At 38.1% G+C, this 26,193-nt stretch overlaps 1 protein-coding gene across 1 annotated transcript in view; it reads right to left on the bottom strand.

Moving 5' to 3' along the window:
• Positions 1 to 963: 963 nt before the first annotated feature.
• The window catches only part of LOC126188641 (tyrosine-protein kinase-like otk), a 113,435-nt gene continuing 88,205 nt past the window's right edge, over positions 964 to 26,193 (bottom strand). The window contains exons 14-16 of the mRNA XM_049930242.1: positions 24,735 to 24,997; positions 12,260 to 12,538; positions 964 to 1,972 (exon numbers count right to left, since the gene is read on the bottom strand). Coding sequence (XP_049786199.1) covers positions 1,658 to 1,972; positions 12,260 to 12,538; positions 24,735 to 24,997 — 857 coding nt within the window. The 3' untranslated portion in view covers positions 964 to 1,657. The remainder of the gene's footprint in view (positions 1,973 to 12,259; positions 12,539 to 24,734; positions 24,998 to 26,193) is intronic.

Raw genomic sequence — 26,193 nt, 5'->3', positions numbered from 1 at the left:
TGTTACTTGAGGCAATGGTATGCATGCAGCACTTCTTTTTTGTAAGTGTTTTCATAAGAAAATTAAGCTCATATTTCAGAAGGATCAGAAACTTCTGCTTTACACTGAATTATAATTTTACTTTGCTTGAGAAAGAAAACAATGAAAACAGAGTATGGGATTAAGTAATTCAATGTACTTCAATAAAATCAAAACAAGATTCATTCATCCGAAAGAGTTCCTAATTTTTTTCAAAAATAAAAATAATGGTTTGGAAGAATGATTTCAGTTTCTATAATGCATCAGCAGTATATTCCAAGTTCACTTGGTATTTACTGTACCTGTGTGCTTATAAGGACTGTCTATTGGTAAAATAAAAAATGGAACAAAAGAAAATGCGGGTAACAGTCCATAAATAATGTTGCCATCAAATGTGCTTTACACAAAAACCTGCATTCAAGGATCATAACATATAGACTATCTAAAGTGAGGATAATCAAGAACATAAGTAATTGTTTTCCTGTGTACATTTATATGAAGCTTTTTGCTTTAATTGATCATTACAAATTTTTATTGTGTCCTTGTAAAATTAAATCTGATATCATCTTTCTGTATTGAGGCTTACCTATTATTCACAGATAGACCAGATATGACTCAGGCACAAATACTTATTTTTTAAGGTTTGCAACTTGCATCTTACTCATATTTTTAATGTAACTACAGAGTTCTCATCTAGAAGTTGTTTAAGTAAGCCCTTTTCCGTACTTACAGAGTAATGGCAGTAACTAAACAGACAACCACGTTTTTCTACATCTGAAGTCTTTTTCACTATTTTAAAACATTGTTTCTTTTAAAAGTAAAAGTTACAAGATGTCAGAGTAAGTGGCAGCATTAGCTACAGGTACTTTCCAACATGTATAATAGTTATTTACATATCTACTGTTGGTCTGAATTTGAATTGGTTGTCCCCCCCCCCCCCCCCCCCCTCGGGCAGCTGTTACAGTATGGTCCATCTGTATATTAATTCAGTAATTCTTCAGCTCAAAATGCCAAAAATGTCATTTAAAATTTGAAAAACTGTGATATGTAGTAACTCCATACAAAATCTCTTCTTCTTTTGTCAAAAAATACAAGCCCATTGTTAAAACTGCATACGCACACTGGGTCAGTCATTTATGTATATAGGTATATGAGTTAATACTGTAATGCAAAATACTTGTAAACATCAAAGAAGAAGTCAACAACTTCTCTTGCTGGGCACATATCAAATGTTACGATATTATATTACAGTGGAAACATTTTTAGAACACGTGACATGAGTTTCACCAATTTCAATAGATACAAGAAAAAAGAATACAATATGTAAAATAATACTTAAGAGTATTAAGGCAATGTCTGTGTTCAATAGCACACAAAGGAGATCTTTTTAGTAAAACTTTTGGGTTTTTTTTAAAAAATTAATAAATGTGAACAGTTTCCATTTTTCAGTCAATTATCACAATCTGATACCTTTCCTGCAAAGCACACACTCACACATAATAAATAAATCACACATTCAAAGAGTCTGAAGTTGAAGCTGATACTTTTTCCTTTGCACAGTTCAGTCATTAACTAAAACAAAATGTTACAACTCCAATAAGAAGTGAGACTAGCAAGACACCAATCACTAACACATCACTCAGATTTCACTGTCTATCGAAATCTCTCCTATGGTAACAACAAGCTGATTGAATGTAGGTCTGTCACGTGGACTCTCAGACCAACAGCTAAGAAGAAGACTTTGTAAAGATTGAGGTGCTGCTTTATGTGGTTTCCACTGTAGTTCATGTTTCTTCAAAGCAGAGAGAACTGCTTCATCACTCATTTTGGGGAATGGAAGCTCTCCTTGGTGGAACATCTCCCACACAAGGCAAGCAAATGCATAGACATCAGACTTTGTTGAATAATCGTCTTCAAATACTGCTTCATAAGGCATCCACCTCAAAGGTATCATCTGACAAATGACAAGAATACACACAATCAGTAATTAAATAACAATAATATAATTATAAATAAAGAGAGCCAAATCTCTTCATTGAATGATTTTGCACAGGATCAAAAATTTTAATGCTTTTTTGGCAACTCACCAAGTAATGAAAGAAGAATCAGAAACAGAAGGAGAATGTATACTCTTAAATGATATTGAAAAAGCTACCAAGCAATCAAGATTATTAAAGTTATATAGGGCAAGTTAAAAACTTAGTTACTGTGTATACGTGGCAGAGGCACTTCAGTAATGGAAACGAGGCCACATGGTTCATGTGGTAAGATAAGTGCCAAATGTTTCAGTGTGACTATATACTGGATGTTGTTTTCATCCTAATAGATTTTTTCTTTGATGATGATGAAGATGTGTGTGTGTGTGTGTGTGTGTGTGTGTGTGTGTGTGTGTGTGTGGGTGGGTGGGTGGGTGGGTGGGTGGGTGGGTGGATGCATGTGTGTTTGTTGTTGTTGGTAGTGGTGGTGGTGATTTTGGTGGTGCTTGTATATATCCTATTTCTTTTAAACAGAACCACTGTGATAGCATGCACCATGCACAATGCAGTGGATCACAATCAACACTGACATGGCATATTCTCATGAGACTGCAGGAAACTTTGTAGTTCAGTATGGGACACAGATGCAGAATCTGTTGACAATTTGTATGCCAGGTCAAGTACTTGAATTAATGAACTATTTTACATATTTCATGTTCAATGGTTTGGTATGTTTCATAGGTTTTTAAATGGATTATTATGCTATATTAATCCACTAATTCAATACAATTTGTAAATGGAATGATAAAATTAGTTCCTTTATCCTCCAAAAAACTTAGGATAGTGTTTGAGATTTATTATCACTATTGATTTTATATTATAAAATTTACCCTTCTGTTTCTTATTATAAACACATACAGTTAGCTAAATTCATGTTCCAGGGATCATTTTCATGATAAATTATAATTATGTGGAATGCGTCACTTTACATATTTACAAATTAATTTACTGTTTGAATGTATATAGCAAATTAATTTGTAAATATGGTTAGATGAAGCCATTTTTCAAATACACACAGGGGTTAGTTAGTAATTCCTACCCACCACCTCTTACAGGTTAAAAAATAGAAATTCTTCTGAAGAATAGGATTTCCCAAGGAGAAACTTTTTCAGTTTATTTTAGAAGTTTACTTTGCTTCCTGTCAGACATTTCATATCACTGCATAAATGATTAAAAATTTTGGCTTCAGCATTGCGCACCCCTTTTACTGCTAAAGACAACCATAATGTGCTGTAATACCTTCTAGTATTTTGATTATGTACATCATTGTTCCTTAGAACTGAAAGCAACAAGCTTAATGAGGGAATAAATATACTGTGAAGCAGTAGTCAGAATGCCGAACTCTCTTAACAGATGTTGGTAAGACGATAGTGGGTGAGCACCACATGTTATTCTTACAGCACATGTCTGATATATGAAGACTTTCTGCCTTGAAGATGAACAGTCACAGAAATTACGGTAATTGTTGATATGCCAACTTGGATTTTCTTAAGAAAGCATTGCCCTAGAACATTATTCCATATGACATTATTGAATGAAAATATGCAAAATATGTCAATTTACTAATTTGCTGACCCCAAGATTTACAATAATTCTAAGCGCAAATGTGGCTGAATCAAGTTGTTTTAGGAGTTCCAAAGTGGGCTTTTTACAGTTTAAATTCTCACCAGTATGAACACCTAAAAATTTTTAACTTCCAACCTATTTATTATTTCTTCACCATGTGTTAGTTATCCCTGGTGTAGTACCTCTAGAGGTACATAACTGAATAGATTTTCTCCTATTGAAATTGAAAGTGAGACCATTTACAGGAAACCAATCACTGATAGTTTTAGGAACATTGTTTACCATTTTGTCTGTGTTGTATGTATGTCTGGACTGATTAAAATAATAGTCCATCCACAAAAAGAACTAATTCTGCTCGTTGTTTATTACACAGAAAATTGTTTACATAAATAAGGAACAATAGTGAATCTAAGATTAAGCCTTGGGGAAACCCACACATGATTTCTCCACTCAGAAGAATCTCTGCTGATCACATTGGTTGAATTACTAAGTACAATTTTGTGCATTCTTTTGATTAGATATGACATTATATATTGGTTGGGTATAACACGAATTGCATAAAACCTCAATTTGTCCAGGAGAATATCGTGACACACACAGTTAACATTAGTTTAACTGGTCAGAAGTAATTGGCATCTCCTCACTCACATTTTTTATAGAGGAGTTTAGCAAATTTCAATATCTCTGGAAAGATACCGTGAGTTAGTGATGTGTTATATAGTTAAGATAATACATGGGTCATTACAGAGGAACAAATCTTTCGCATTCTATTGGGAATAACCTCAAATCCAGGTGAGCTTTTATTTTTGAGAGAATATGCAGGGTGAGTCAGGAGGAAATGTGCATGCTTTGAGGGGTGATAGTGTTTCTGAACAAAAAACTTTGTATGGATGTATGCACTATTCCGATTGGTTTCTGAGATAGAACACATTTAATATCACTTTTGTAATATATTTTCTTTTTTTTTATGTGTCACAGTACAAGATTAAAATATATTAAATTTTCTCCAAAAACGGTCCAATTCATTTTTTCTCTAGAACTAATGGTCTGTGCGAAGAGAGCACGAGAATGTTGAAAAACTTGCTCAATGCACATGTGCTGTATCGTATGTAGTTTTTGTAGGCCAATATGACGTAGCATATTGAGGTAGATGGGTAGGCCATATAATTAATGAGGAGGCACTGAAAAGAATTGGACAGAAGAGAGATTTGTGGCACAACTTGACAAGAAGAAGGGACCGGTTGGTAGGGCATACTCTAAGGCATCAAGGGATCACCAATTTAGCATTCGAGGGCACTGTGGAGGATAAAAATCGTAGAGGGAGACCAAGAGATGACTACACTAAACAGATTCAGAAGGATGTAGGTTGCAGTAGGTACTGGGAGATGAAGAAGCTTGCACAGGATAGAGTAGCATGGAGAGATGCATCAAACCAGTCTCTGTACCAAGTTTTTGAGGTAGCAAGTTGAGATGAACAGTTTGATACGGGACACTTGTGGTCTATCAAGTCGGGAAATATTAGGCCTCAAGCTAAGGGATTTAACAAGATGGAGCTGGTTCCTCTTGCTACATTTATACTCCTTAAATATTCATACTTACTTCTTTTTTAAGTTATCTCAATGATACATATACTACAGTTATGTGAAATAGCTAATTTCTTATTCAAGACGATGCTGCAAAACTTTATTGTTCACTAAGTAATTTCATGATTCATGGCCTGAGCTCCCAGTTGGTGCACATCAACAGCACAGAAAGATACGTATATAGCTTCTTTTCTGTGTTTACTACGTATATTCTTACTTACATTGCATGTGAGTTTCGTATAGGAGGTGTAATTTTGAGTTTTCGTTACTGTAATCGTAAATTCAGGCAGGTTGTAGCGCAGTCGTTAGGCATTTGTTTTGTTTTGGTACGTCAGTGGCACTAGTCTGTCTAGTAGGTTCTCAGAGACCAGTGTGGCCTGAGCTCCCAGTTGGTGCACATCGACAGTGCAGAAAGATACATATATAGCTTCTTTTCTGTGTTTACTTCGTAGATTCTTACTTAAACTGCGTGTGAGTTTCGTATAGGAGGTGTAATTTTGAGTTTTAGTTACTGTAATCATAAATTCAGGTAGATTGTAGTGCAGTTGTTAGGCATTTGTACAGGTTAGTTCATACATTCTTTGCATGTTTCCCTTGTGCTATCTAGGCACGGTCTCATGTTTCAGTAACTGCTGTTCAACATCGATTAGAATGGACCAGGACTGTGATTGCTGTGTTCGGATGAGGGCTGAGTTGGCATCCCTTTGCTCACAGCTGCAGGTGGTGCTGACTTCGGTCACACAGCTTGAGGCTGTTGCCAATGGGCACCACTGTGGGGAGCCGGACTTGGGTATCACGGGGATGTCAACCTCGTCCCGTCTGTCCCCAGATCGGTCTGCCGCTGTGATTGCCCCGGTTGCTGCCCGCATTGGGGCTGAGCCCTCGCCTGTGGTTGATTGGGAGGTTGTTCCAAGGTGTGGCAGGCAGTGAAAGACGTCCCTGGAGGTTGATCAGAAAGCCTCCCCGGTGCGTTTGACAAATAGGTTTCAGGAACTGTCTCTGGCTGAGCCGGATGCAGCTGCCTGCCCTGTTTCGGAGGATGATTCTCAGCCTTCGAGGCAATCGCAGAGGATGGGCTTATTGGTAGTTGGGAGCTCCAATGTTAGGCACATAATGGGGCCCTTAGGGATATGGCAGCTAAGGAGGGGAAGAAATCCAGTGTGCACTCCGTGTGCATTCCAGGTCGAGTCATTCCTGATGTGGACAGGGTCCTTCCGGATGCCATGAAGAGCACAGGGTGCAGCCAGCTGCAGGTGGTGGCACATGTCGGCACTAATGACATGTGTTGCTTTGGATCTGAGGAAATTCTCTCTGGATTCCAGCAGCCTTTAATAGGTTCCACAATGAAACACTGTCTCGAAATTTGGTAGAAAATCCAAAGAAAATTTGGTCGTATGTAAAGTACACAAGCGGCAAGACGCAGTCAATACCTTCACTGCGCAGTGTGAGTTTCTTAGAAGTAGATAACTTAGGGGTTACGAAGCAACTCAAATCGCTTGATACGGGCAAGTCTTCAGATCCAGATTGTATACCGATTAGGTTCCTTTCAGATTACGCTGATACAATAGCTCCCTACTTAGCAATCATATACAACCGCTCGCTCACTGATAGATCTGTAACTGCAGATTGGAAAATTGCACAGGTTGCACCGGTGTTTAAGAAGAGAAGTAGGAGTAAACCATCGAACTACAGACACATATCATTGACGTCAGTTTGCAGTAGGGTTTTGGAGCATATACTGTATTCAAACATTATGAATCACCTTGAAGGGAATGATCTATTGATACGCAATCAGCATGGTTTCAGAAAACATCGTTCTTCTGCAATGCAGCTAGCGGGATCTCAAGTTGATTCCGTATTTCTAGATTTCCGGAAAGCTTTTGACACCGTTACTCACAAGCAACTTCTAATCAAGCTGCGGGCCTATGGGGTATCGTCTCAGTTGTGCGACTGGATTCATGATTTCCTGTCAGGAAGGTCGCAGTTCGTAGTAATAGACAGCAAATCATCGAGTAAAACTGAAGTGATATCAGGTGTTCCCCTGAGAAGCGTCCTGGGACCTCTGCTGTTCCTGATCTATATAAATGACCTGGGTGACAATCTAAGCAGTTCTCTTAGGTTGTTCACAGATGATGCTGTAATTTACCGTCTAGTAAGGTCTTTAGACCAGTATCAGTTGCAAAGCGATTTAGAAAAGATTGCTGTATGGTGTGGCAGGTGGCAGTTGACGCTAAATAACGAAAAGTGTGAGGTGATCCACATGAGTTACAAAAGAAATCTGTTGGAATTCGATTACTCGATAAATAGTACAATTCTCAAGGCTGTCAATTCAACTAAGTACCTGGGTGTTAAAATTACGAATAACTTCAGTTGGAAAGACCACATAGATAATATTGTGGGGAAGGCAAGCCAAAGGTTGCGTTTCATTGTCAGGACACTTAGAAGATGCAACAAGTCTACTAAAGAGACAACTAACACTACCCTCGTTCGTCCTCTGTTAGAATATTACTGCACTGTGTGGGACCCTTATCAGGTGGGATTGATGGAGGACATCGAAAGGGTGCAAAAAAAGGGCAGCTTGTTTTGTATTATCACGTAATAGGGGAGAGAGTGTGGCAGATATGATACGCGAGTTGGGATGGAAGTCATTAAAGCAAAGACGTTTTTCGTCGCGGCGAGATATATTTTCGAAATTTCAGTCACCAACTTTCTCTTCTAAATGCGAAAATATTTTGTTGAGCCCAACCTACATAGGTAGGAATGATCATCAAAATAAAATAAGAGAAATTAGAGCTTGAACAGAAAGGTTTAGGTGTTCGTTTTTCCCACGCGCTGTTCGGGAGTGGAATGGTAGAGAGATAGTATGATTGTGGTTTGACAAACCCTCTGCCAAGCACTTAATTGACAGCAGATCATGAAACACGACACGGGGGTGGTGTGGGTGCATATGTTCGCTCTGATCTGAGACCTACTATACTATGCACATCGGATGCAAAGGGCGAAGGAGAAGCAGAGTTCTTGTTTTTCGAAATAAATACATCAAATCAGAAACTGCTAATTGGAGTAATCTATAAACCTCCAAACGTCGGTGCTATGTCCTCCTTTCAGTCCGCCCTGTCCTCGCTCGTGACACATAACACATAATCATTATGGGTGACACAAACATCGACTTACAGTTAAAATCTCCCTCTGCAGAAAAACTAAGGAGACTGTTCCACTCCAATGATATGAGTTTAACACCGCTGGACCCAACTCATCACACGCCACACAGCCATACACTCATAGATATAATAGCAACAAAGCAACCAGATAAAATAATTCACGCCAATCAGACATCCGCTCCAGGACTCTCTGCTCATGACGTGATATTCTTAAATTACTCAGTGCATACTACCAAAGAAAAATCTCACCTGGTAACCTACAGAAACCTAAAAGATGTTAACCATGACGCTCTTCAAAAGGATTGCTCAGACATCCCTTGGCATGATATAAGGAATGAACCGACTTTAGACGGAAAAATTCGGGAATTATGTCGCAAAATTATTGCACTGTATGATAAACATGCTCCTCAACGCACTTTCAAGGTAAAGAGAGCTCCCACTCCGTGGCTCACCACTGCATTATGCCAGTAAATGAATAAACGTGATGCTGCACATAGGGCCTTCAAGCATAACCCAACTCCCGAGGCGTACGAAGCTTATAGGAAACTCCGGAATAGAACCAAGCAAAGCGTGAGGAATGCCAAAATCAGACATGCCCGCTCTGTCGTATGCGGCATATCAAAACCTGCTGCACTGTGGAAAAAGCTGCGCAGGGAAGCGAAGATCTGACGCTGTTTATCAAGCGTCTACAGAAGAATTAAACGATTTCTTCTCAACAGCTGTAAACTGCCACGCAGCGACAAATTACCAGCCCCAAGATATCAATCTCTCGAGAGACAAGTTTTTCCTAAAACATGTCACTACCGGCACAGTACACAAGGCAATTATGAGAATCTCTTCCGAGGCAGTAGGAAATGATGGAGTGAGCATTGGCATGATTAAGAACGTCGTAGACACTATTACTCCAGTTATCACAGACATCTTCAACCTGTCTCTTGTCAGTAGTACATATCCTACTGAGTGGAAGCAAAGTTTAATTCAACCTATACCCAAGACTGACAACCCTAAGTCGCCAGGTGACTACAGGCCGATCAGCATACTACCTGCAATATCTAAAGCCCTAGAATACATCGTCCATGAACAGCTGACGGATTGTACAGCAACTGCATTAATCAAAGTAACTGATGACATTAAACATGCTATGGACAGACGTGAAGCTACCATCCTAACACTGCTTGACTTTAGCAAGGCTTTTGATACAGTTGACTTTGATATATTACTAATTAAAATGAAGCAGCTGAATTTCTCAAACAGCGCAATACACTAGTTCGACAGCTACCTCAAAAACAGAAGTCAACAAGTCATTTGTGGGTCGGAAAAGTCATCATGGAAAAACGTGCGCTCTGGAGTTCCCCAAGGCTCCGTCCTTGGTCCATTACTCTTCTCACTGTACATTAATGAAATTTCTTCAGTGATTCACTCCTGCAACTACCATCTATATGCCGACGACATCCAACTGTACATAAGTGCAAGCCCCAAGAACATTGCTGACGCAGTAGCGAGTATGAACGCAGACCTTTGCTCTGTTTCTCGATGGGCACAGAACCTAGGTCTGAAACTAAACCCCAAGAAATCCCAGGTCATACTTACATTTCATCCAAAGTTAATCAGTCGGTACTTTCGCAAAACAGTCCCTCAAATACTCCTCAATGGTACCCAACTACCACACCAAAAAACAGTAAAAGACCTTGGAATAATCTTGGATGAACACACCTAAACTGGGAAGAACAAACAGTCACAGCTTGCCGGAAATCACTCTCCTCCCTACATGCAATTCAAAAATTTAGAAAAATATTTCCAACCCATGTTAAACAAAAATTAGTCCAAACACTAGTCTTGCCTAATCTTTACTACTGTGATGTAGTTCAACAAGGCACAAATAGTGAAAATTCGAGATGCCTCGAGCTTGCGATGAATGCTTGCGTTAGATACATATGCAATATACGGTTGTATGATCCTATCAGTCCTTCATATTCCCAGCTAGGTTGGAAACGCCCACATAAGGCACGCGATCTCCACACGATGTGCTTACTTCATCGATTTCTTAGCCACTGGTGCCCCCAATACTTATCTTCTCACATTAAACACCTATCCTCATACCACAACCGCAATACCAGATTGGATACGTCTAGCATCTTGGCTGTACCTTTACATAACACAAAATCTTTCTCCGTGTCATTCTCCATCTCAGCCATACGACTATGGAACGCACTCCCCTGTGATCTGCGTCTTATCCAAAACCACTCAACATTCAAGAGGGAACTCAAGACTTACATATTAGGGACGGTATAGCTGTTGTGCCCCTCTCATCTTTTTCTTTCTCCTCTCCATCATAGCTTCGAATTTTACCATTCTATTTCTCTTCCTCTAACCTATCTACCTCTTCTATATCTCTTTCACCCCATTCTATCGTTTTATGTCTCTGCTTGATGAGAATAACTCACAAGCTGCAAGAATATAACGAGAAAATTCCCAACTAGCAATAGGACTGACATTCATAAAAGAAAAATATGTTCACTTTCATATACATAGTCATTACTATTATTATTATTATTATTCTTGATTGTTATAATTACCATTGTGCTACTTTTATAATCTCTATTTTTTTCTTTAACATTAATACTGTATAACATGTTATATGTCCTTAATGTTCCGTAGAAACTGAAATTTGTTGAATCTGAGTATGCCTGGTTAGGTGTAAGAGAGGGCCTGAAGGCCCTAATCTTGCCAGGTAAAATAAATGCATAAATAAATAAAGAAAATAAAATAAATAAATGTGAATTGCAGAGTAATCATGTAGATGTAGATGTAGAAACAAGGGAATAATTAGTTTCCCTGAAAAAAGCAAATTTAAAATTTTAAACTTCTATAGAACATTTGAAGTTGTGATTTTCAGTGAGCAAACAGCTAGTTATATATAAAATTATCTGAAAATGCTCACTTCTACTAGAAAAATGAGTTAGTTTATCATTTCTTTTATCTATAAACTTTCAATTTTTAGCCAATTTTAGTAGGCTTTGTGAATCACCACAGGAGGATAAAAAACATTAACATGGTTCCTATGATATGTCAACTTTCTCATTATGACACTTTTTTGAGGCAGTTCATGGTAGTTATTCAGAAAATTAACATAATGTAGTTTGCTAAGTGTTTAAAGAATATACAATACTACCTTCACAATTAAATTGTGACTATCTCTGTGAAATTTTCTGTTTCATTTATTTAGTCAATAGTATATAGTCAATTAATAATGGAAACTGAACAGCTTCTAGTATGGTGACTGTGTAATAACCTAACTTCATGTTATATGTCTATCAGAAATGGATTCAGAAAGTGTACTGAAAATATGTTGTGATTGTCAAATATTTGTACCGTAATAGAAGTGGTGACCTGATATGAATATAAATTATGGTATATGAGCTGATTATCATGATATATGAGCATTAATAAATGTGGAAAGTTGTTAAGCTAATAACAGCAGTGTTGTGGTCATCATTTAAAAACTTTTCAATGAACTACATTACAGCAAGGAGCTAGACAACAGAAAGTAGCAATACTCCACCAAGACATAAGACAGGTTAGTTATGTTCCAAATGGTTATAGATATTGGACATGCATATGAGGAAGGCACAGCATATGTTACATTGCAGTGACAAATAAAGGGAGGAAAAAACTGAATTTTCACCATCTCTCTCTGAAGTAGAATGAAATTTGTGCTTAATAAGCAATCATTCACAATTTTTATGTGCTTTCCACAATTTAGGCAAAAAAGGAAGGTGAATGGATTATGGCACTATCGAAAAATGCCAGCACTATACACAATAAACAAAATAACTTCTAGAAACTGTTCAAATGAAAATTACTGTTTACTTGAATGCACATGAATATGGTTTACCTGGTTATGATGACTGCAGTATTCTTTACTGTAAGTGTCCTTGCAAAGACCTGGCAAAGAAACTTTGACCGTGAGATTTGACGCAATAAGGCAGTTTCTCGCAGCAAGATCTCTGTGCACCAGTCTATGGTTGGCAAGATGCTCCATTCCTTGAGCAACTTGGTTAGCTAGTTGAATAATCTGTGTAACTGATAGCTGTGGAGGTTGAGGCCGCTGACTTTTGGTACGGATTCCATCTTTTCCTCCTCGTGTTGCAAGAAGGAATTGTTTGAGATCACCCTGGAATGTTTGCCATTTACAGAACATGAAATATATATTAACAGGCATTCAAATTCAACAGTCATTATTCTCAAATGTAAATGTGAGATTATTAACTTTTCCTGACAGTCTGATGCTGCCAGATGCAGAATAGATAACACAGATTTTTAAATCTCTAGTCGAGTCAGTGTAAGCTGATCCCTGACAGCTGGCAACACTGTTGCCAGCTTTTAACTATGAAGTGCAAATGACTGCAGGTGAAAACGACAGCCATCTATAGAGCTCTGACAACACTGAGGCACTGTCATAGAGATGTTTAGAAAAATCACATAATGTGACTAGTTGCAGTAGGCACATGAATCTATTGTGCCAAGCCCACTGCAACTGTCAAGGATCTCCTTATTACAATGACTCAACTGTAGCTTTCCAGATTTCCCCCAGTGAACAAACGACATACAAGTCCTGAATTCAAGAACTCCATGTCTGTTTCTTCTGATTTGCACATTTATTTAGTTAGCACAAGTTGTGATATGATGACAAAGAGAAAGTACAGTTGGTCAGAGCAATTGCCCATGAAAGGTCAAGGGACTGGATTCAAGCTCCATTTCAGCATATGGTTTTAATACGTTGGAAAGTTTCGAGGTGGAATTTTCAATAATCTTTCAGACAATGTCCCTCCTTGGCTCAGCATGTAGATTGAGGACAGGTTCATTGCAAACATTGTAATGTGTCAGGTGAAGAAACACTGCAATGAAGTGACCAATGCCAAAACTGATGTATGTCCCAATTCATAGATAGCGAAAAAGACAAACATTTTGTAATTACTGTTAAATTTGCCAATCTTAATTTTAATAAGCCACAAGACTACAAATGTTTCTATACTTTAAGAAGCATGTTGTTGGATGTCAAGTTATTATTATTTTATATAAAACTGTTTTTGTAGAAGATTTTGGAAAAATAGTACTTTCAAATTGCATACCATGAAAGTAACTGTTTTGAAATGTTAATCACTGAAACAAGAATCTGGGGGAAAGTTAGTAGTAGAAGTTTTCCCACGATTGAAATGAAAAGTAGAATCATTCTGGTTTGACTGTTTCGGAAGCATATTTTATTCATGTTAGTACTTAAAACGTACTTATACTGTGATTTCATTTGGATGAAATGTATCAATACATTTTGAAATGCTGAACTTCATATCTGCAGTCTTACAGTATTGTAAATGTTAATTGTAAGTCTGTTTTCTTAAACATGTTAATAGTGACACAAAAAACTGCGATTCTTGTGTGATATAAATAATAGGGTGTCAGAGCCCCAATCAGGCAGTCCGGAGTCAGTAGGAAGGCAAGCACAGCTTGTCTTCATTGTGTCAACAGATGATGTAATGTGAAAAGTTATGTTCCAATACAGCATCAAAATATATAAACCAGTCTCCCTTATTTAGTTAGAGAGATCATATGTGCATCAATAATCAGTTTATGCTATCTGCAGTGAAGAAACATGCTGACAACAAAGAAATTACTGTTTAAGTATCTACATCACGGCCATTTGCTACAATTTTTATCGGTAACTGTAAAAATCTCCACACATTATTTGAAGTAAATTAGAAGCCAATTTTAATGTAATTTTTTGAACCATTTAAAGCAGACTGTTACAGAAGAAAAATATATTAGGTTTTCCTTTCAATGTCAAATATGTTCCCAAACCCATTAAAGATTTTCATGTTTCTGTTTCAGTTATTTTCTTTTACTTCTATCTATGCCTCTCACATTTCCTACTTCTACCTACGCCTTACCCAAAAACTAACAAGTGGCAGCTAAAGATATCATTGAGTCAGATGAAATTTCCACATTTGTCTAAATGAAAATTCACAGTGATAATACTAACACATTTAAAAAGATGGTTTCTGTTTTAACCTCCCATAAGAGCATATCTCTTTAAATAAACTTTCTAAGAAATAAGGATGATTAAGAGAAAGGTTACTCACAATCCACAATGGAGCAGTTGGAAGTAGCATTTATGTGTGCATGAGATGTGATTGCTTGTGTGAATGTGTATGTTTCCTTTTTCTGAAGAAGGCTTTGGACAAAATCTCAATGCATACCACTCTTTTCACTGTACCTGTCTGCAACTCAACATGTCGTATTTACAGTGAGTAGCAATCTATCTCCTTCAAAATATGGTCAATATCTACAATTTCTGTTTCTCAAAATCTGATACATAATCTTCTATCAAGCTGATTACACTGGTGCCTCTATAAGTATTACAATTCTGTCTGTTTCCTCTTTTTTTATGGAACTTATTACAAAAATATTAAAATCCTCTGGTAGCTTTTCATCATTCCTCATAAGTTTATTAAAGAAGCATGTAAGCATTTCCCATAAAATACTTGGTTCATGTTTCACTAACTCCAGTCCAGTGGATTCAATTATGTTTTATCCATTTGACAGTTTTTTCTGCATCATTCTGCATCACTGGTTCCACATTCACAGTAGCTGCACCTTTCACCTGATATACTGTCTATTTGTGCTTATTTTTGTTCTCATTCAATAATTTTTGTACAGTTCCTCCCATTCTTGTACAATGATTATTGGAACATTAGCTTTTTCTACTCTGTCTGCTCTAAGGTGTTTTATTGTTTTCCAGGTGTCTCTTACTTTGTGATCTCCTCACACTTTTTGTCACACATAACCTGTTTTGCTCTTGAAATTTCTTTTTTAACCACTCTGTTGCACCCTATCCTCACTGTCATGTGTCTTAACCACTTCTGGTATAGTTGTTTCTTTTCTTTTACTACTTCTCCTACACCCTCTGTCCACCATTTCATATTTGTATTCTTAGAACGATCCTATATTCATACAGTATCTCATACTGCATTATGTCTCCACTCTTTCATCTCATTGTACAATGTTGCAGGCATGGATTCATAGATGTCCCTAATTTTATTTAATTTGTAGGCCACTCTCATCTTGTACAGATATCCCATGGAATCTTATTGTGATTTTTTCAGATTATATTTGTGTGCTTCAGCTATTTTAATGTTCACATCATGCTTACTGTGCGTGTAGATTTTCTTTTAGTTTACTAGAACTACTGCTTTGACTCCAAAATGGTCTGACCTACATTATACACTTTTGTAGACTGTAACACTTTACACCTTTTATTCTAAATTTTGCAGTTGTATCATGGATCTTAAATTATTTGCAGGTTGCACCCAGGTATGTTTACACATGTCTTTGTGAGGAAAGTCACTGTCCTGAATTCTTAGCGAGAGCACTCAACAAAAATCAACCAATCTTTGGCTACTTTTGTTCTCTATTTACTTGTTTTAAGTTAATAAATGTGGGAAGCTGCAACAGAAAAAATATAATACATTTTGGCATTTTGTGAAGTGCAACCTACTGCATATCTGAACATGGAAAGCAAGTTGCCAGTTTTTGAATCATTTGGATATCTTATCAAAGTATGACTGGGTATTTGTGCAGCTTTTTTCAGATAGTACTTCATTATAGATAACTGCATCACCTGCAAAAAGCATGATGCTACTATTACTGTACTGGTCCATACATATTTCATGCCAAAATATACACTAAATCCTTAATTTTGAAGGGAAGGGGAGAGAGAGAGAGAGAGAGAGAGAGAGAGAGAGAGATACTCAGTAGAGGAGGGAGGCAAAAAAAGTGCATTACCCATTTACAAGGATTGTTCACAATATATTCATACCTAATCAAATTTCTTATGAAAAACTGTATGTAATTTACACAAAAATACAGCCTCCTCTGAGTGCTATTCACTTCACTACAACTATTTGTTTCATCCCTTTTAGTATTTTTGACACTCTCCTCTCAAAGCATGTTGCCCTCACTACCATCAGGGTTCTGAACACACATCACTTCTTGAATCCTTTGATGACAGAATCTGCTGATACTGTGTACCACAAAAAAATAATCTACACACAAAGGATGACTGATGGCCTTTTAATCTTTCCATATGGAGAGAGTATATGATTGCATTCTACAAGCCAACTGGAATAGTGTTTTTGGATATGCTTTTTAAATGGTTTGTTCATAATGACAACAAGCACCTGAAGTTTTGAAATCATACTTCCAGGTATAACAACTACATCTGTCTTCATCACAGCATCTGTATTTGTTGCGCCAGGTGTGAGGTGGCCTTTAAAGATATTTGACAGTAGCACAGCTCTCTTACTGAGCAGCACATCAGATCAGTGAATTCAAAGAGTAACCCCTATGAGAAATTTGCCTAGAGCAAAAATTATGTGCTTCAGACTGATGCAGCGGACAGCTTTCCTCTATCTGAATGAACTGCATAACATAAAGGTATTCTTTGTTTTTCCTTTCCATTTGTTGACATTGAGATTCTTTGCAACACTTGATGCACTGCTTGGAATTTGTCAAAAGATGGGCTTCAGTTGCCATTGTCATTATGGCATACAGAGTAAGATTACATGCTTCTGGAAACAGACAAGATTGTCTGTAATGTCTTCTGGTAATCTTTGTGTTAGTGAAGCGCTTCCTCTAATAGAGAAGCAACTTCTGCACACAAACCTGTGGCACCATATGATACTCCCACAAAATTCTGTTTGCAGTATGTTTAAGATATTCAATTTAACAAAGCCTTTAACTGGGTTATCGGTCGATAGATAAGTAACACAACTTTACTTTTATCTTTTGACTTGAGGGCTAAGCTTCATAACAGTAATGACTTTACAAAGACATCTGCAATCTGAAGAAATCCTTTCGTAATTGAACCATTTTTACTTCAACACTATTAGCTCAAAAATGATTTTCAGGTTTGAAAAATGCACACTTTTCTCCTCTAATAGTCATAAACAAATAATTCAAATTATATGTTAAATTTAATTTTGGTGCTGCTTCCTAATGTTGTTAATAATTGCATTGGTCAACAATATAAATGTTAAAAAAAGGAATTTCATCTGATTCTTATGTAGTTGCATCTGCCAAATCCAAAAATGAAGTCATAAATGTTCCATCGCACACTGGGCTTTGTAATATTGAGAAATTGTTTTCTTGCTTATTAGCACTGTGTGTTAATTATAGTGATTAAATGAATAAAATTTTATATAATTGGATAAACAATTGCCATATTTACTTTAGGCGATTGTTGGCTGTGACTTCAGGAATGACAACAGTGTTCAACAACTAACTGTTCCTCACAATTATGGTTTATCTGCCCAGTACAAGGTTTGCTCCAACAACAGATAAGAAAGAAGATCTGTCACAAATGTAAAGTTTCCCACTTAGTTGGGACAGAGGAGTTGAAACTTTATTTAATGATAGAAGCTAATCCTGTTTGTTTTTCAGCTATCAACTGACAAGTGCTGTGTCAGTTAAAAACACTGGACTCACATTTGGGAGGACAACAGTTCAAACCAGCATCTGGCCATCTAGATTTAGGTTTTCTATTATTTCCCTATGGCATTCCTGGCAAATGCCAGGATGGTTTCTTTGAAAGAACACACCAATTTCTTTTCCCATTCTTGATATAATCTGAGCTTCTGCTCACTCTCTAATGACCTTGATGTCACCAGGACATTAAACCCAATCTTTCTTCCTTCCTTCTTTTATCAAATAATAGTGGATTTTATTAAACACTGTGTTTTAAAAGGGGGAACATGTCTCGCAAATTTATAGTGACAAAAACAAATTTTGTTACATTTGAGGAAATTTCTGCAAAAAAGTGCAGAGGCAAAATTTGACTCCACAAATTAATATGTGTTGTTTTGACAGTGAAATAGCCCAGAATAAGTCTTGGGCTGCTCAACTGTTGGGGCAAATGTGTAACACAATTAAATGGCTGATGAAAGGCATCACCTCATTTGCCTTTTGCAGTTCCTATGATATGGTGGAAATCTAAGGATGATGCAACAGATTGCTACTTCTGCTTGATAAATAGCTGGAATTCGTGCAAAGTTCAAACATACTGTTAAACATCCATCTTTAGAATCATCAATTCAACCAGTGCCTCATCTACCAGATCTTCCCATACCAACTCCATCAGATGACAAAAATGTGACTGAAGATTTTGAAAGTATTGATGATATCAGTGAATTACAACATTAGAGTGATCCGCCCACATTTTGTGGAAGTAGTTACTACAAATGAGCCTCATTTTCTGACACAGAAGGATCTAAATGGCTTGTTAGTGATCTCAGGTTACCTAAAAGTAAATCAAAATTGCTTCCTTCAAGACTGTAAAGCTGGTACCTCCTGCAGGATGGCACTAAAGTAAGTTCTATCTGTGAATTCCAAAAGGTTTTTGAGCATTTATTTTCTGAGCAGGTGGACCTATATTTCTGTAACAATTTTGATTCCTTGATCGGGTCACTGGGTGTTAAGCTTAAACCTGAAGACTGGCATTTGTTCATTGACTCCTACAAAACCAGCTTGAAAGGTGTCTTGTTACATACTGTAAATAAGTTTCCATCCATTCCTGTAGCTCATACAGTTGATATGAAGGTAAGTTACATGAACATGCATCACCTGCTATCCAGCAGCTGTTTTGATAACTATTCATTGTAGATAACTGCAGATTTTAAAGTGACAGCTATACTACTTGGATAATAACTTGGCTGTAAAGAATTTTGTTCCTTCTTATGTATATCGGATAGCAGAGTAAGAAACAATCATTATATTAAGAAAAACTGGCCATAGAGAAAGTCATTCAGTCCAGGAAAGGAAAATGTTTTCATCAACCACTTGTAAGAATCGATGAGATCTAATTGTCTCCATTAAATATCAACCAAGGTTTGATTAAGAATGTAGTAATATGAATCTGTGGGTGTTGGAAGAAACAATTCCTTTATTCCCACATACATTTAGCAATAACTTAACACTACACATATGAATGAATTGTGTAGACATGAACAGCACAGAATAACTAACAAAAGCTAAGTCAAAGAATAACTATATCACTGCACGTAAATTAACACTTCACGAAATGTTTATGAAGCACTGTACACTTGTAGGGATCGGTTGTCAGAAATAGGTCACTACATGACTCCCCCCTTTAATGCTAACGATACCGCAGATTAAATTTCACACGCCTTCCAGCTCTTGTAACTACTTCTTTCTTGAAACCGGGCGGTGTGTCACGTGTGTCAGTGGTTGTGTCAGGGAGTGGTGTAGTAGTCCTCGACATCGGTCTTGGTGTTGCAGTGACTGGTGTTCGCTGAGCGTTTTGGTGTTCATGGGGTACAGGAACACATCTTGTACCTTCTCCTGTCTTCTCTGGTTTGTGTTCAGTGGTAGCTGTGGTGTCTGTTGCATCCAGAAATGCAGGCTTTCTACGGTCCACTACAACTGTGGTGGGTGTACCATTAATCATTATGTGGAAAGTATTGGTATCCCTACTGACTACCAGTTATGGTCCGTCATATGGTGGCTGCAGTGGTTTACGCACAGTATCATTGCGTAAGAATACATGCGTGCACTTGTCTAGCTCCGCAAAAACGAACGAGTGTCTTCCAAGCTGGTTTCTAGGCATTGTTGGTCTCAATTGATGTATATGCTCTCTTAATCTTGTGGCGAATTCTGAGGCTGTGATTGTATCATCTGCCATGCTGTGCAGAAATTCTCCACGTAGGCGTAACATTTGTCCATACACCAATTCTGTTACTGTTGCTTTCAGATCACTTTTGAATGACGTTCGCAGACTCAAAAGTACGATAGGTAGTGTCTCTGTCCAATTCGGTGTTGCGTGACATCTCAGTGCTGCCTTTAACTGTAGATGAAGATGCTCAACCATGCCATTTGATGCGGGGTGGTATGCCGTGGTGCGTATGCGTTTCGTACCTAATAACGTAGCCAATGCTTTGAAAACGTAGGCTTCAAATTGTCATCCTTGATCAGTCGCAATTCTCACTGGAACTCCAAACTGGGCAATCCAACCACGAAAAAATGTTTGAGCTATAGTTTCTGCAGTGATGTCCTTCATTGGAAATGCCTCAGGCCACCTAGTAAATCTGTCAATCAGCGTGAGGCAATAACTGTAGCCTTCCGATGTCGAGAATGGGCCGATGATGTCAACATGCACATGGTCAAAACGCTGATTTGGTGGAAGAAATGTGCCTAATGGTGCCCTGACATGCTGTGTCATTTCATTCCTCTGGCACACCAAGCATTGCTTCACAAATGCTTTACAGTCTGTGTGCATACATGGCCATACAAATTTTTGTTTGACCAATCTGAGTGTGGCTCTTACTCCTGGGTGTGACAGATTGTGAATTGATGCAATTGCCTGTGTTCTGAATTGCTGTGGCACAAATGGATGTATCTTTCCTCTTGCTATGTCACAGTACAACTCAATGATTGCTTCAGGAAATGTCATGAGCTGTAGCTTCAATCCTTTCTCTTGTTGCAAAAGATCACGCAGCTCACTATCACATTGTTGCGCATGCGCGAGGGCTTCGTAATCAATGGCCTTTGTCACTACTTCCACCTGTGCGATGTCGTCTACTACTGTGGACACTGCTTCTATGTGACAAAGTGCATCAGCTGGAACATTTAGCTTCCCTTCCACATACACAATGCTGGTCGTGAACTGGCTGATATAATCTAAGTGTTGCAGCTGCCTGGGCAATGCTTTCTCTGGCTTTACCTTAAAGGTGTAGGTAAGCGGTTTATGATCTGTGTAAATCATGAACTGTCGCCCTTCTAACGTGTGTCTGAATTTTTTTACTGCCGCATAAGCGGCGTACAGCTCACGGTCATATGTTGCCCAACATTGCTGAGATGGTGACAACTTATGACTATAGAATGCAATGGGCTGCCATAACTGATCAATTTGTTGCTGAAGTACAGCACCAATGGCAGTGGACGAAGCATCAACCATGAGAGCGAGTGGAGCATCCGCGACCGGGTGTGCTAATTGTGCGGCCTCTGCTATAGCTTTTTTTTATAGCGTGAAATGCGGTGTCCACCTCGATAGTCCAATGCACACTGTGGTTAGGTTTAGGTGTGCCTTTAAGTAGTTCATTCAATGGTGCAGTTATCAGTGCATGATTGTGAATGAAGCATTGGTAGAAATTCACTACTCCCATGAATTGTCATAATTCTCTGACTGTGACAGGGCGGGGGTATTTGTTTATGGCCTCTACTTTACTGTGTGGCGGTCGAATACCCTGTGCATTCACCAAATATCCTAGAAAGTGGACCTCTTTCTCACCAAAAACACGCTTGGCAGGATTAATTACTTGACCATGTGTGCTTAGGCAGTCAAACACTTGTGCCAAATGCTGTAAGTGCTCCTCTTCAGATGCAGACATCACCAATAAATCATCTATATACACATACCAAAAATCTAAATCTCTTGTAACCTCATCCATAAAATGTTGGAAGGTCTGGGCGGCATTACATAGTCCGAATGGTATTCAGGTGAATTCAAATAGACCGAATGGTGTTGTCACCGCTGTTTTAGGAATGTCTTCTGCAGCTATAGGGATCTGATAGTAAGCTCGTACAAGATCAATGGTAGAAAATATAGTCTTACTGTGAACATTTGCAGAAAAGTCTTCTATATATGGAACTGGGTACCGGTCTGGAATAGTCCTTGCATTGAGTTGGCGATAGTCACCGCAGGGGCGCCATCCATTCCTCGTTTTAGGCACGATGTGAATTGGGGATGCCCAACTGCTACTACAAACTCTGCAGGTACCTTGTGACAGCATGCTGCGAAATTCCTGCTTTACCACTTTTATCTTTTCAGCCATTAAACGTCTAGGCCGAGCGTGAGTTGGTGACCCTGGCGTGGTCAAAATGTGGTGGACGGTTGTATGCTTGACTGGTGGGAGAGTAGGCGATTGCTGTGTGATCTCGGGGTATCCTTTCAGTAATCGTATATATGGTGTGTCGCCTGTGACTCTGCGTACCTCTAGAGGTGTGATACAATGGACTTTTCCTGTTGTATGCAGACTAGTAGTCAAATCTATTAGTCTTTTCCTGTTGTATGCAGACTAGTAGTCAAATCTATTAGTCGCTGACGTCACAGATCTGGCAGTAAGTCGTAGAAGGACAAAAAATCTGCTCCAATAATAGGCTGTGATATATCTGCCACTGTAAATTGCCATTCAAACACACGGCGTAGCCCCAAGTTAAGGAATAATGTTACTCAAGCGTATGTTCTAATTTTGGACTCATTGGTGGTGAATAGATAACAGTCGTCGTCCGCCGCTCGTGGTCTCGCGGTAGCGTTCTCGCTTCCCGAGCACGGGGTCCCGGGTTCGATTCCCGGCGGGGTCAGGGATTTTCACCTGCCTCGAGATGACTGGGTGTTTGTGTTGTCTTCATCATCATCCAGGAAAGTGGCGAAATTGGACTGAGCAAAGATTGGGTCATTGTACGGGCGCTGATAACCACGCAGTTGAGCGCCCCACAAACCAAACATCATCATCATCATCATCAACAGTCGTCGCAGCTCCAGCGTGATAGGTGGTTTGCTAGATTTACGCATACTTCTGCACCTGTATAGACGAGAAACTGTAGTTTTGTTTCACGGTCTGTCACAAAAAGTCGGCAAGTGTTTGCACTGGAAGCTATCGCTGCTACGGTGTCTGCTTCATGTTTCCATTTGCAAGGTGGCATACACTTTCGTGCATGATTACCAAATGTCTTGTGGTACCAGCATAAGTTCTGTAGTGATGGTGATCGATTGCGGCTTCGTGACCGTCAGCAGTGTGGCCATTGGCAGTTGTGCATTGTTTGTAATGCAGCTACCTGTGCGGTCAACTCTGCCAGTTGTGATTGTAGGGAGACTAGCGTCACTGTGGGCGAATTTTCTTGTTGTGGCGTTAATGTTGAGACACTTGATGTGGAATGCATTTCAATTAACCTGTCGGCCGTTTGTGCCAGTGCGTTTAAATCGCCTGCACATACCGTGAGAATTTTTTGAGTATCTGACAGCAACAGAGACAACCATATATTTCATAGCACATCATCAGTTACAGTGTTACTTGCCAGTGTGCGCAAACATCGTAAGAGTTGTGATGGAGTCCGATCTCAGAGTTCTTCAGTGCGCAGTAGCTTCTCTAGCCGTTTTGCCTCTAATTGTGACAAATGCGTTATTAATGTGTTATTAATGGATGCATAACGATCGGTATCCAGTGGTGCAGCTAGGATGTCTTGTACTTCTGCTGCTAGATCTTCTGTAAGTGCTGCAACCACATAGCTGTACTTAGTTTTGTCCGCCAATATTTGTGCGAGGACGAACTGGCTTTCTAACTGGGCAAACCACAATAGAGGATTATGTAACCAGAATGGTGGAGGTTTTATTGTCACCCTTTAATTGCACTGCTGGCTTCACGTCGAATTGAGACTGGCGAATTGGTCATTATCGTGCTGAAAAGAGTGTGACGTGGCTGGCACGGAAGTTACAAACAAGAATGTTGTGGAACTTCGTTAAAAGCTGAAGCCGACGCGGATGTTAGCGTAGTTCGTTGGGGTCACCAAATGTGGGTGTTGGAGAAAACAGTTCCTTTATTCCCACATATATTTAGCAATAACTTAACACCACACACATGAATGAATTGTGTAGACATGAACAGCATGGAATAACTAACAAAAGCTAAGTCAAAGAATAACTATATCACTGCACATAAATTAACACTTCACGGAATGTTTATGAAGCACTGTACACTTGTAGGGATCGATTGTCAGAAAATCAATCATAATGGGATCACATTGTTCTTCCTAAAAACTTAGTTCTCAACCCGGAAAACTACAGTCCTGAACATTACAGTGAACCAGTCAGTAAGTCTGTAACATCATGAGATGATCCTCAAGCAAAGTATACATACATTTTAGGTAAGAGAAAAAAAAAGTTAAGATTTTTTCATTTACTCAAATGTATAATTACCAGAAATGTTATAAACGTTATTACTAGCAATCTTTGGTTGATGGAAAAGTTCTGTAAAAAGATTGCAAATCAACACAAAAAAGTTAGAAATAATTAATTATTATACTTCTTTCAAAATTAAAAATCTTAAATTTTGTTGACCAGTGTTATTAACTATATCCTGTACTTGACTGAGTTCACATATGTTAAAACCATTACCTTTACATGAGAAAATGAAAGTGAAGGGAGTATATTACAGCAATTCATTATACAACTTTAGTTATTTCAAAAATTTGCACAGCCAGGATACAAAGGTAAATGGTACGTTGTTTCACAATATAAAACTTACCCAGTCAGTGTACTCAAGCACCATGTAATGTGGCTCTGCATCACGACATAAGCCTACAAGTTTTGCTATATTCTCATGTTGTAATCTGTGAAACATATCTAACTGTCTGCGAAATTCTTGCAGTAAGTTTTCATCCCTTGTGGACTGTAGTGCTTTTATCATGACAACAGAATCTTTGTCTTCTTTTTCTTTAACTTTATCATCACCTTCCAGATGCAAGCCTCTCATCTTGGCTAAAAATACTTCACCAAAGTCACAGTGCCCTATAAAATACATAAAAGTCCTCCAGTTTACAAAAAACAAAAACAGTTCAATGAAAAATCATTATTTTTATTGAAGATTTTCACAAAGGGACCCTGCAGTTAAATGATTATGTGGTAAAAGTATACAGTACATGTTGGTATGATCTAAGTGAAACATAATTACAGTATTCTAAAGCTATACAGTAGTTCACAGGTTTTTTATGTAATTAATACAGTTGTTACTTAATAATAAAATATCATGTAACTGTGGTTTTAAATAGCATTCCAGACTTTTTTTGTGAATGGTCAGCAACAGCCCATTTCCCAGATCAAGAGCCAGATTATCTATGGTAGGGATATCAGTCAAATAGTATGACAAGCCACAAAGAATTTTAAAATACTTTTACTTTAGAGCTATAAACAGTTTCAGGCATTCATGACTATCTTCAGATGGCTAACAACAAGCTGTACTTGACAACAATTATGTTACTGCTAACATTAGCCATCCAAAGATGGGCACGAATGCCCAAAACCAGTTACAGCTCTAAAATAAAAACATTTGTGGCTGTTTGTGATAATTGCCATCATTCATTAATGGCTGCAAAGTTCACAAGATCCAACATGGATAAAATAACATATGCAGTAATTTTAAAACATTACAGTAATGTGCATGAGTCACTAGACCACAAGTTTGAACAGACAAGGATAAGGGAACAAATAGATTGGATTCTTTTCAAAGGAACCATACTAATGTTACCTTAATGAGCTTTAGGAAACCAGGTAAAACCTAAATCTGGATAGCTAGGCATGGCTTTACACACTGCTCTTCGTGAATGTGAATATAATGTGTGAATGTGTGAATATAATGTCAGTATCACATTTTGAACAATAGGTCAACTTATGACATCAATGCATCAATAGATTCCAAAAGAAACCTTTGCTAACAGTTTCCAGCATGTTACATTTTTTTCTGGAAGTTTTCTGTAGTCATAAATTTTTTTTAACATCTTTGCAGCCCATGAAACAGATATAGGAAGATGTGCACTGCACGTTACAACACTGAAATCCAAGAGTAAAATTAAAACATTTTGCAAGCTCCATGAAAGACTGTCTCTTGTATTTACAGCAAGGAGCATCTTAAAAGTGATGGAATGATTAAAATGTGTAAACAGTGCAACTTTAAGGAGAGAAACAATAGCAATGTTCACTTATATGTT

This window comes from Schistocerca cancellata, chromosome 5, assembly GCF_023864275.1.
Source record: "Schistocerca cancellata isolate TAMUIC-IGC-003103 chromosome 5, iqSchCanc2.1, whole genome shotgun sequence".
In the NCBI taxonomy this organism is placed as follows: Eukaryota; Metazoa; Arthropoda; class Insecta; order Orthoptera; family Acrididae; genus Schistocerca; species Schistocerca cancellata.
The sequence above is the reverse complement of the archived record's forward strand: the minus strand, read 5'-3'. Positions and strand labels throughout refer to the sequence as shown.